Source organism: Malurus melanocephalus, unplaced genomic scaffold (genome assembly GCF_030028575.1).
Source record: "Malurus melanocephalus ecotype Western Australia unplaced genomic scaffold, MMel_1.1 scaffold_491, whole genome shotgun sequence".
Lineage (NCBI taxonomy): Eukaryota > Metazoa > Chordata > Aves > Passeriformes > Maluridae > Malurus > Malurus melanocephalus.
In genome coordinates, this window is record NW_026623723.1 from 131,091 (window position 1) to 142,625 (window position 11,535).

The window sequence follows — 11,535 nt, forward strand, 5'->3', positions numbered from 1 at the left end:
GTTTGCATCCTCTGCAGTCCTGCCAGCATTTTTTCCCTCTCTGTTCGCCTTCAGCAACACATGGATCAGCCACCAGGGACCAAGGGATGACAAAGCAAGCCACGTTCTGGAATTGCCTCCAGAGCAACCCTAAAGAGCTGCACATAAAAGCAGGGCACCATGCACAGACACCCAGAGGCTCTTACACATTTCCAAGATAYTCCCAAATAGCTGTTTTGCTCTTTTTTTACATTAATTTCTGCCAGGCTGTTGGCAAAGGCTGGGAGCACTGGGACTGCAAACTGGAGTGTCAGGGGGCAGGGACTGAACCAGCACAGACACCAAAGKCCCCACTCACTGCAAGACCTAGCGTGGCACTATTGAACCCAGTTTTCCCTGCACTGGGGCTCCCTGACAACAAATTCCAGGGACATGATGGACAGACCAGTCCCCAGCATGGTCTGAACAGCAGGAGAGGCCTGAGCTCCTGCAGAGCATCCCTGCTGTGTGCCAGGGGTGACACTGATGTCACAAAAGGCTCACTGGAGGCAGGGATTTGCTGATTGCCAAGCTGCCAACCTCCCTTCCCGCTGTTCTTTGCATCTGGGTTTATCTCCCCAAAGGCAAAGCTGGTTTRAGGTTCCCCTGGGACCTCCTGCAGTCCTAAATGTCCCCTCACCCCTCAGGGCAGCCTCAGAACASATGGAASAAGCAGGSAGTAGCTGCCTCTGGCTCCACACCGTTTCACAGGAGAGGGACTATCAGGCCTGTTTGATCCCTTCCCCACTTTTCTGACTTACCTGTCTGAGAAACCAAGGCTTGGCTGGGGTCCCTCCTCCTTGTGCCATGCCTGGAGCTCATCACCCAGTGCAGACAGACACAGGCAGTGCCATGGAGCTCTGGCCCTTCAGAAAGAGCAACGCCAGGGGCTGAGTCTCCTGCAGAACAATAAAATGCCAGAATTTGCATTTGTGTTTGGCACATATTTGAAATGCCTGCAGCCCAGCTCCTCCTGAGARGCAGTGCTGTGCTGGGGCACATCTGAAAAGCTTTCTAATATCAGCCAGAACCTTCCCACACCATTTCCCTTCCCTGCTCATTGTGAGTGGTTCACTTTRTCTTTTGCTGTTAGTGTTGATTTGGTTGCTTTCTTTTCAGTGAGCAACTCTGAACCCCCCACCAGCTGAACAGGCCCTGTCCCACTGTGGAACCAGGACCTGCAGCTGCCCCACAACCCATTCCTTGACTGAGGTTTTAGTGCCAGCCTTTCCTCCCGGGTCACCCATTTCATTTACATTACGCAGGAGCTGTAAAAACCAGCCGTAAAMCATCAGCCACAACAAAGGCAAGTACTCAACTACGATACTGATCCTGAACTGATGCCAAGGAATTGCCCTGAATTCGGTGTTTGTGACCCCAAACCACTCCAAGCTGTTGGATCAACCCCCCAGAGGCTCTGTGGGCCCATGGCATTTGCTAGGAGTGATATACCCAGCAGCTGGGCTGGGTGAAAGTCTCATCCCACCTCACCATGTGCCCAGAAGGCTTCAGGAAAAGGCAAGGGATGCTCCTTAGCTGCCCGAGAGCAGAAATTTTGGACAAATAGATACTCCCAACAGGCTGGGGAGGGAGTGAGATGGTCCATGCAGCACCTTGGGGGGACACACCCCACTCAGCCCCCTGGCAGAGGTCCCTTTTGGGGAACTGAGGCACTGCTGGTGCGGTGGGGACTGAGTCTGTCACAGTGGGATTGTGCAAGCTCCCGGCTCTGGGAGGTGAACTCGCTCTGTATCCGCTGCACTTTGTCCCCCGGCTGCCGTGACCTCAGGCCGGCTCCCCGGGCAGCGTTTAAAGTCCGGGCAGAGGGGAGCTCGCTGACTCCGGCACTCGGCAGCTCGTCCCGTTCCTCCGTGCCCCTCAGCCTGCCCGGGGGCTCCGGGGCCGGGACCGCAGCATGCGGCTGCTTCTGGAGGCAGCGCTCCTGTGCCTGACCCTGCGCTTGGGACACTGCTCCGAGGAGGTGGCACAGGACAATGCCGGCCACCAGGACACCGCGGCAGAGTCCTCCTATTCCGACTGGGGCATCGACACCATCCGCGACGGCTTTGAAACCGTCAACAGCTACTTCGACTCCTTCCTGGAACTGCTTGGGGGCAAGAATGGAGTGTGTCAGTACCGATGTCGATACGGTGAGTGCACCTCGCTGCTGCCGGCTCCCCTCTCCTTGCCCCTCTTTCTCTCTCTTCCCTGCRGCCATGACCAGCTCCTCCTATCCATGAGCTGCCCCTGGCTGTGCTTGGCACAGTCACAACTTCTCTGCTGGTGCCAGCACGGGGACACTGAACCCTCATCTTCCCCCTGCCCCGGGAACAGCCCGGTCTAGAAAGTTGTGCACACAGGGAAGAGGATGCGGGCTTTCCAGGAATGGCACATCAGCTATCCAGCTGCCTGGGYGAGGACAGGGAGGGGAGGCTGAGCCAGCAGCCCTAATCTCAGAAACCTTGGGAGTGTCCTTATTCAGCAGTTGTGAGCTGGCCAATGCCGCGGGCCGGAGGAGGAGAGATAACAAGACAAACCAGACGTCACCGGGAGGAACCTTTAGTACTCGAGGCACAACGAGGCAGTTCCTGCTTGCTTTGGACTTTAGAGGGATTTAGCAAAAAAGGAAGAGTTTTGTCCTGGGAGCGGGATGAAGGGGGTGACATCCAGGCTCCTCCCAGGCCAGCAGCCAGGGCAGTGGGACAAACAGATGCTGCAGGGCTCAACTCCCTGCCAGAGGCAGAGGGGCCATAAGGAAGTTAAAATCAGTCTGAAAGTTACTGAGTTTTTTGTTTTGTTTCATAAATAATGCCATAGAATCATAGAACAGGTTGAGGTGGAAGGGACCCATCAGGATCAYTGAGTCCAACTCCTGGCCCTATGCAGGACATCCCAAAAGTCACACCCTGTRCCTGAGAATTATGTCCAAACACTTCTTGAGCTCTGGCAGCCGTGGGACCACTTCCYCTGGAGAGCCCAGAAGTGCTTCCAATGCTCAGCCCCTGTCTGGGTGAAAACCCTTTTCCTGATACGTATCTAAAATGTATATATGATGTATGTATGTGTCCTCCCTCTCCTGCCAGCTCTGCTCCCCAGAGCAAACAGGGAGCAGCAAGCCAGGAACCTCAGCCCCATGGGATGGAGGGAGCCAGGCACCTCAGCCCCACAGTGGCCCTGGTCCCTCAGCCTGGAAGCCCACAACCTTCTCTGCAGCAGCTCACGAGGGCCAGGAGTGTCCTCAGTGCCTGCAGGAGGTGGGGTGACCCAGACCCCACAGCACTTCCCAGCACACACTGTTGGGTGAGCCCATCAGGCAGCTTGTCCCATGCTCCCAGGCTGTGTGTGACAATCTCCTGAGGATCCACATTGTGCTCCAAATTCAGAGCAAAAAGGGACTTGCCTTTCTTAATCTAGAGACTGAAAACCCTTGCAGTGGGGAAATCATGGCTGAGGTAACGCTGATACTCAGAGCTGCTTTCAGGGAGCCTTGGGACTCACCAAGTCCTGCAGCAGTTACTGCTTCTGGACACATCCAGAGGGCTCTCTCTGCCTGTCCTTGWGAAAAGCACCTCTTGCTTGGAGAAGTGTTTACCTAGAAAGGGAAACAAGCACATTGTTAGCCCAGCTCTCATCCTCTGCTGAACAGCTCGTTAATCACTGGCTGAAGAGGGAAACCATTGAAATGCTGCCCACGTGGCTCTAAGGGTCTTGCTGGACCTTCCAGGACCATTTGTCTTCGCTAATCTCTGCACAGATATTGCAGACTSTGACTGGAGAGGATGCTGGGATGATCCCAAACCGGTGAGATCCAGTCCATGCCCAGAAGAATGAACACAAACCATCTTTATGCTCTGGTTTTTTTCCCAGGCACAAAGCAACAATTATTCCTTGTACTTACTTTCATTTCAGCCAAGAGATACCAATAATAGCTTATTTTGCCACGGTAAAGGTCAGGACTCACCTGTGATTGCCATATCCATCTTCAGCAGAGCACATGGCACTGGGCTGTGCCAGCTGTAAGACTCTTTTGATTTTTCAGCAGCTGTTGAGGTCTGAAAACAACCAACTTGATGGATTATTGACTTAAATCAGGACATGAGGGTTACAGTAGCATTTACCGGCAAACATCTCCTCCTGCTTACAAATTCTCACTGGGCATCTCAGGGGAAATAAACAGCCTGAGCTGCAAGTGAACCCCTTGTAGCTTCTCCTGGCCAGGCAGGACTTCAATGCTTTGCCCAGCATTTGGTCCTGAAGGGCTTAAAATGAAGGGTCTGTGGGAAAAGAGCCTGCAAAGGAGGGCTCTCCAAAAGGCTGGGATTTGTGCAGGCACCTCTGCTCAAAGCCTGGGGCACACAAACAACACTGGACCACCCAGAGCTGCAGGGAGCCCTGAGACCTTCCATTCACCCAAAATAATCTCACCTCCCCTGCCAAGGGCCCAGCACTGCAGGGCCTGAGGCCTCCTGCATGGCCAGCAGCTGTCCCAGCCAGCTGTCTGCTTTCCAGCCTCTTGGAACAGCTACAACAGCCTGGAGGAATTGAAATGCAGCAGGAAACTCAACTTCAGTTCCAGGGCTGTGCCAACAAGGCAGTGCCCTGGAATCTGTCTCCTTGCCTGTAAGGATGGGCAGGCAATAAATGATAACAGGAGCACTGAGTCGATGTTTGTGGAGAGTTGGGAATGCCTGGTACTCYTGTTTTGTTTTTGCTTCCTTGTTAACTAGAAAACAAAATGTGGGAGAGAGGTTAATTGTAGTGCCTTGGACTTGMCCTAGCTGAGACAGAGTACAAAGGRGCACTTTACAAACTTTWAAGCTTTGTTTTGCAGAGAGGAGGGGCAGGTTTCCTACCAGGGCTTATCCTGAAGGCAGTTTGATGTTTTGTGGATCAGCACAATTCACGTGTCAGGGTTTTTTTCTCCTCAGGAAAACTTCGTAAAACATAATAGGTGTTTTATATAATATATGTAGGTGTTTTATATAATAATATAATTTAGCTTAATGGAAGCTCTGGAAACACAGTTAACTTTGGCATGATGGAGGTTGCAACTGCACMATCTTTAAGGTCCCTTCCAACCCWRGCCATTCTAGGATTCYGTGACCTCATCATCCTCAAAAAGTCTCACTCCTTCTCCCTTTAACTGCCAACACACTGCAGGAGCACAACTCAGAGTCAGCATTACAAGTCACTCAAATTTTACTCTCTCCTCCAAAACCCACAGGATTTTGAACTTTCCTCTCCCTCCTACATCAGTTCAGGAACGTTTAAATTCTGAGTCCCAGTTCTCACCCCCTTCCAAAAAAACAACTAGGCTCTTTTGGAAGGGGAAGATTGCCCGTTGGCATGTCACAGTCAGACAGGATTTCAGTTTGTTATTTATTTGTAGTAAATTTGTTAATTAAGTAAAACAGCTCTGGCAAGGTTTAACTGAGAGGTGCTGTGCACACTCCTGCCTAAGTCCTTCTGAGGCATTTGGCTGCCAGGCCTTCCCAAGGGCACAGGAGATTYATGGTTCTATTAACCACTGGCATTTCAGGTACCTCAACAGAAAAATGGGGAAAGCGCCTTAAATAATTTTCGGCGCTGACAAGAAGCAAACAGTGGAAATGGAGTTTAGAAGAACCCAGCCCTGCCTTAAGGGCTGAATTAGATCCATTTTATATCTATATAAATTCTCTAGCAGTGCTCAGGGAAGCAGAAACTTAACCCTTGATGTGACGAACCTCAGAAGGCTCACACGTGTTTCTGTTGGAGCATTCATAGAGTTTGTGTTTTCCCAGAGTAGGGATGGGACCTGAGGGAACRGCTGGAGCTGTCAGGGCAGGGTTAGGTGGGATATCAGGAAAAGGTTCTTCCCCCAGAGGGTGGTCAGGCACCGAGCAGGCTGCCCTACAAAAATCAGATTAAAATGCTGCTGAAGGTACTGCTAGAGCTGGCTGTTTGCTGGATCTTCCTACATTGRGTAAATAATTATTCACAGAGGGAGTTCTTGCTCCTTTATGCATATTAAGAAGCAGACTGAGGAAGGTGCAGAGATTAAASGAATAGAAAGGATTTGCAAAACGTGGCAGCAAATCACCATGGACAGAAAATGGACTGAGAAGACCTGCCCAGAGCAAGATCAGAATGCAAGGTCCATTTGGAGGAGATCCACAGCGCAGCAACAATCCAAGAATGAAGTGAGGACAGGAAGAAACCCCCTTGCTAAGMTAGGACTGTAACTATGTCACTCCTTACTTTTCTGGGCCCAGTCTTGGGAAGATCAGCTTTCCTAACATTTGTCCTGTCCTTTTTTTCCCAGGGAAGGCTCCCATGCCGCGGCCTCACTACAAACCCCAAGAACCCAACGGCTGCAGCTCCCATTTTCTGGGGCTCAAGGTACCCGAAAGTGTATGTACTGTCCCACCCACCATTCCCAAAGGATGCAGCTCTCTCATCCCATAACCAGCTAACAATTCTGGGGAGGGAAGAGGCTGAGCTGTGCTATGCTGGGCAGCTCGGTGACGATGAAAACAACTCAGTGCATCCTCCATACCTACCCCTTCACTCCCTCCCACGCTTTTTGCCTCTGCCAAGCACTGAATTAAACCCATGGGCTTTTATASTGCACCTGCTTGTTATCTTCAAGGCAATTAATGAAATCATGTTGGAATCACCAGGAGAAGCACTCCYGGGAGGCTCTCAGAGCAGGGATTCYTATTTAGCTCATGCATTACTGCTGGCCATGGAATCTGCAGCAATTAGGCAGATTGCTGCTCTGACAASCCCCCTCTTTGCAGCCCATTTTTCATCTTTGGTTTAATACCTGAAACTCTATTTCATTGCAAACCTTGCGGGCATTGCCTCCTCTGCACCCAGGCAATCATGAGTGCAACGAAGGAACAATTAATCTCCTACATTTCAGATGAGAAAAGTGAAAAAGAGGAGTAATTTTTAACAAGCTAACAAGTCCAGTGTCTCCAGGGGACAGGCCTTCTGCCCCATCGCCCCCAGGATCATTAGCTCAGCTTACTGCTTACTCCAAGGAGCAGAACTCCCCTGACCACACTATGCTTGTTCTTGACCTCACAAGTGCATCTCTGAGAAACAGGGCATTAAAAATACTTAGGGCAYATATATTAGGCCAAAAAGCAGGACCTTGTCAGATTGTGGGAAAAAGATGAAAGAGAAAAKGGGCCTTTGCCACTGCTAGCAAGGACATGGAGCCCTCTGATGAGCTCTGACCAATGAAAATAGTCATGGAGGGCTGTTTCCCACCTCTCTATATGACATTAATTCTGTGGGACACAGAGAAGGGAATGTGATGTCCCTGCACCACTGACCCCACTGTGCTGCTCCCTCATCCTTCAGATGGYGAGGCAGCAGCAAAGTTCCCTCCTGCTGCCCCAGCTATTGGGAACAGGAGCAGCTGGGCTCTGCAGCACCTCACCCTGTCCCAGCTGCCAGCCTGAGGCCAGGACGCAGCCAAGGGACACTTCTCTCTCCCCAGCTGGATTTGGGCATCCCTGCCATGACCAAGTGCTGTAACCAGCTGGATGTTTGTTACGACACCTGCGGGGCCAACAAATACCGCTGCGACGCCAAGTTCCGCTGGTGCCTCCACTCCATCTGCTCCGACCTCAAGCGCAGCCTGGGCTTCGTCTCCAAGGTGCAAGGTAGGCTGCCCACCTCACATTCCCTGTGCAGGGAGGGACAGAGGGAAAGGAGTGGGCAGAAGGCCCTTTCCTTGCTAAAAACAAGCAAAACTCTGCAGCAGGGAGCAGCACATCTGTCCTGCACTGATCACAGACARGTAAGAACAGAGATCTGCCCCCCCTGCCACACACCACTTCTGTCCATCCCAAGGCTGGAGACCCACAGTTACTTGCATTAAGAAAACATTACARCGTGGAARAAAAACCCAAACAACCCTGGAAGCAATTCCTCCAACACTTGGATGCACTCCCARACAGTTCAAAAACCTCCACAGGGTACCAAAAAGCCTTCTAGGGCCAGTAAGCCACACACTGAGATCTGTACATGGCCAAGGGCCAACAGACTCAGAGAGCCAAGGACTGGGCCCTCTGGGATCTGGTCACAGGGACACGCCAGGATGGGTGGTGGCTGAGCCACTGCAGGCAGTTCTGGATGGCTCAGAAGTGCTAACAAAGCTCTTGTGATGTGCCAGCAGCTCGAGTGCCACCCTGGTTTTGCTTCATTTGAAAAGCCTCAGCCTGCAAATCTGAGAAGRGCTTTTTGGTGAAGGCTCATTTGGTAATCTTTACTGCTGCCCAGCTCTAAAGTATCCTTAAATACACATTTATATTCCAAAGTCTGATTAGGACACATGGGAAGTCTGCATGACACCAGTAGTAGTTCAGTAGATGGCTTCCTACCCTGTCACAGATAAATGTTTGGAAAGACTGCCCAGGCCAGCAATGGAAAACAGAGAAGTGAAATGAGACATTAARTGCTACAGGTCAAGCAGAGCCAATCTTTCATGGTCACCCTTATCTACAGGTCCTCACSCAGCCAACTTCTTCCTATTTCTTCAAATTCTCCCCTGCCACTTTTTCACATGGCTCCTTTTTGCTTTCTGGCTGCAGCAGCAAGGCAAACCTAGATCGTAGGGAGTTATGGTAGAGCAGAGCCCACCCTCCCAGGCTCAGCCAAGCCACCCCTGCCAGGCAGGAGTAGATTCCTCCAGCATCTCTGCCCTGGTTGCTGCAGGAGGCACGGGAACCTCTGAGCCATCCTCCCCTCCACTTGTGCTCTAAAGCTCTATCACAGCCCTCCTCCACAGCCATCCCAGCTCCTATCTGGYATCCAAAGCCTTGGGTTTCCCATTGACTCACCACAGCCTTTCCAAAGCCTGCCTTTGAAAGGTGAGCAGCCTCCAAAGGGAACAGGAGCTCTGAAGTGCTTGGAGAGGCTGAAATAGGAGAAAACAGCCAAAGGCAAGGCTTTCTCAACTTCATTATGCATATAGCAATCAGTGTTAGTGCCAGTAAATAAACCCTAAAGATCTCATATTAACATATTCACTTACTGAAYGGTTTCAGAGTTGTTTTACAGGATGAGGAGAGGGAGTAGTCAGGCAGTCAGCTGTTCCAGTTGCTGTGTGTAGGGTTTTTCATGCTGGGTGGCAGCTGGCATCATAACTCCCAAAAAAGCACAGAATTGTTGGTTAATAGTGGCTATGGGCAAAACTGAGAGAAGAAGGAGTAATGTGGAGGTCTCCTGGGAAATGTGTTTGGTAAACAGTGCTGATTGCAAAGCCCTGGATGATCCATCAACCAGCAAGGCCTGAAAGAGGCAATAAAGGAGGGGTTGAGTGGGGAGAGAAACTAGTGACACCTTGGGGAGAAAAAAGAAGGGAACCTCAGAATTTATAAAAATGCAGTTKCCAGAGAGAAAAGACAACAGCCCACACTTCCAACTGCAAACCCCAGGGAGCTCAGCACAGGGCTGAGGATGGGGTGCTCCCACCCAGCTTCCAGTCACCCCAGAGTGCCTGTCCTTACCTGCCCCATCCTCTCCTCCACAGCCTGTGAATCCATGGCAGACACGGTGTTCAATGCTGTCTGGACCCTGGGCTGCCGGCCCTTCATGAACAGCCAGAGGAGCGCCTGCATTTGCAGCGAGGAGGAGCGGGATGAACTGTGAGCAAGAGCAGCCTCCTGCTCTCCRTGAGCTGCTGCCAGCGTCCCCTCTCCAGCACAGTGACTCCAGCACGGGATGGGGCWCCTGGGCACAGCCCCTGGGCAGAGCAGACACAGCCTGTGAACACAGGGCAGCTGTGCAGCCCCACTGCCCCTTTCCAAGTCCACCAGCCAGAAGGACCCGATACCAGTTCTCTCYTTGGACTGATCAGGAGAGGCAAGCAGGGTGCAGTGCTGGTTATAAACAAGGGGCTTGACCTTAAACAAACACTATTACCTCCCCCCACTCTCTAACTCTCTAATTTGCAGTGCAAGGCATTAGGTTTCTGCAAGGCCTGTGAAATTCCCAGTCCATGGATAAGCTATTTACATTCTTGCAGCACCGGTGATAGACTGAAGAGGGGTAATTTGCTTTCAGTATGTTGCTCACRCCCATCCCTGACATTTGCCATCCTGTCATTACACACCCTGACAACCYTGCATATTTAACTACTTGGTTCCTAAAATGTTTTAAAATATCTGGAGATTTGGTAAGCAGAAGAAGGGCTTCAGGTGTTTGTGGTACACAAATGATATCTGGGACCAAAGCCACTTAACAGATGTGAAATCACAGCCCTCTCCCCCAGTTTGTGGGGACGAAGTTGCTTTTCTTTGCCAGTATCGTTCACATCGATTCACTTATTTTTCTCCTATACCATTTAACAAAGCTTTTCCCTTAGGATCCCTTTTTACACAAAATGGCTGGGTATCCACCTCCATCTCTTGCACGAGAGACACAGGAGGCTCACGGTGGCCTCGGATGAGATATTCCAAATTCTGGAGGCTTATCTGTCAGGTGACAGGACTTACGTGCTACCTCTGTGGGGCTGCTATCAGCAGCCTCAGACACCATTCCTTCTAAAASGTGGTTAATACTCCCATCTGTTATGGGGAGCTTTTGTTGCGTGCAAAAGCAGAATTTAAAGYGGTACATGGCATTTCATCTCCACAGAACATTGGCAGGCAGCTTTCAGCTGGGTTTCTTGTTGGAAGGAAGCTGCTGCTTGGTGTGCGTGTGCCGTGCCACGTAAATATTTCAGTGGCTCCTGCAAACATATTTATGGTTATGTTCTTCCATCTGCCACGGAGAAGTTAAGGCTGCAAAAGGGTGATTTAACAACAGTGGAAMGAGTCTGTCTTGGTTGCTTTTCTTCCAGTTTAAATGGGTTGAAATGTATGCAGAGAGCTATACATTATTTAAGGCCCGTGTTGCTGCTCCTGCCAGTCATCCTTGCCCCACAGCGAGCAGCAGTGAGATGTTCTGCTGGTCCCAGACAGGCTGGAACAACGGGAGCCCGCTGCCATCCAGCTCAGGAAAATGGAAGTGACTGTGTGGGGTGCACTGGGATGTTTACYATTACAGAAGACTTCAACACTGATCAGATGTAATGACAACCTTTCCCAGCTGGGCTGATGCCACTGGAGAGGGAATGCTGCATTGCCAAGGTTCATTGCTCTGTCAGAGCATGAGGCTGGACAGACGACCCTGATTATCCATCTAAGAAACACATACTTTTGGCTAGGGATGGGAAGGAAACATTCCTCATTCCAGACACTTCCCAAACTTTGTATTTTATTGGTGAAATGCTGCCTGTTGCCAGTTTAAATGTGAACATACTCTTATAATTAAATGACAAAAAAGAAATTMAAATAGCTATATTGTCTGCGCTTGATAGCCAGCTGGATGGCAAATATCTTATTTAATAGCTTGAGTGATACCAGACTAAAGCAACTGCTGGCAGGTGATGACATACTCTGGAGAACTCAGAGGGTTCTGAACAGAATCTTTCTACCCAGAGCTGGAAATATTGTTAACATAAATCCTAATTTCTCC

The 11,535-nt window shown here is 50.6% G+C and overlaps 1 protein-coding gene across 2 annotated transcripts; it reads left to right on the forward strand.

The window, feature by feature from the left end:
* The first annotated feature begins 1,810 nt into the window (after window positions 1–1,810).
* PLA2G12B (phospholipase A2 group XIIB) lies at window positions 1,811–10,285 on the forward strand. Of its 2 annotated transcripts, none has more exons than XM_057381094.1 (4): window positions 1,811–2,168; window positions 6,323–6,411; window positions 7,511–7,676; window positions 9,548–10,285. In XM_057381094.1, exons 1-4 carry the CDS (start codon window positions 1,934–1,936, stop codon window positions 9,664–9,666), a joined length of 609 nt encoding a protein of 202 aa, XP_057237077.1. In that variant the 5' UTR covers window positions 1,811–1,933; the 3' UTR covers window positions 9,667–10,285. The 2 variants fall into 2 exon arrangements, with proteins under 2 accessions (XP_057237077.1, XP_057237078.1); XM_057381095.1 differs by having other exon boundaries at window positions 1,813–2,168; window positions 6,323–6,399.
* The last annotated feature ends 1,250 nt before the right edge of the window (window positions 10,286–11,535 follow it).

Coding starts and splice junctions, on each gene's coding strand:
- PLA2G12B (XM_057381094.1), top strand. CDS start 1,934: ATGCGGCTGCTTCTGGAGGCAGCGCTCCTGTGCCTGACCCTGCGCTTG. Junction 6,412..7,510: donor GGCTCAAGGTACCCGAAAGT/GTATGTACTGTC, acceptor CTCTCTCCCCAG/CTGGATTTGGGCATCCCTGC. Junction 7,677..9,547: donor CTTCGTCTCCAAGGTGCAAG/GTAGGCTGCCCA, acceptor TCTCCTCCACAG/CCTGTGAATCCATGGCAGAC.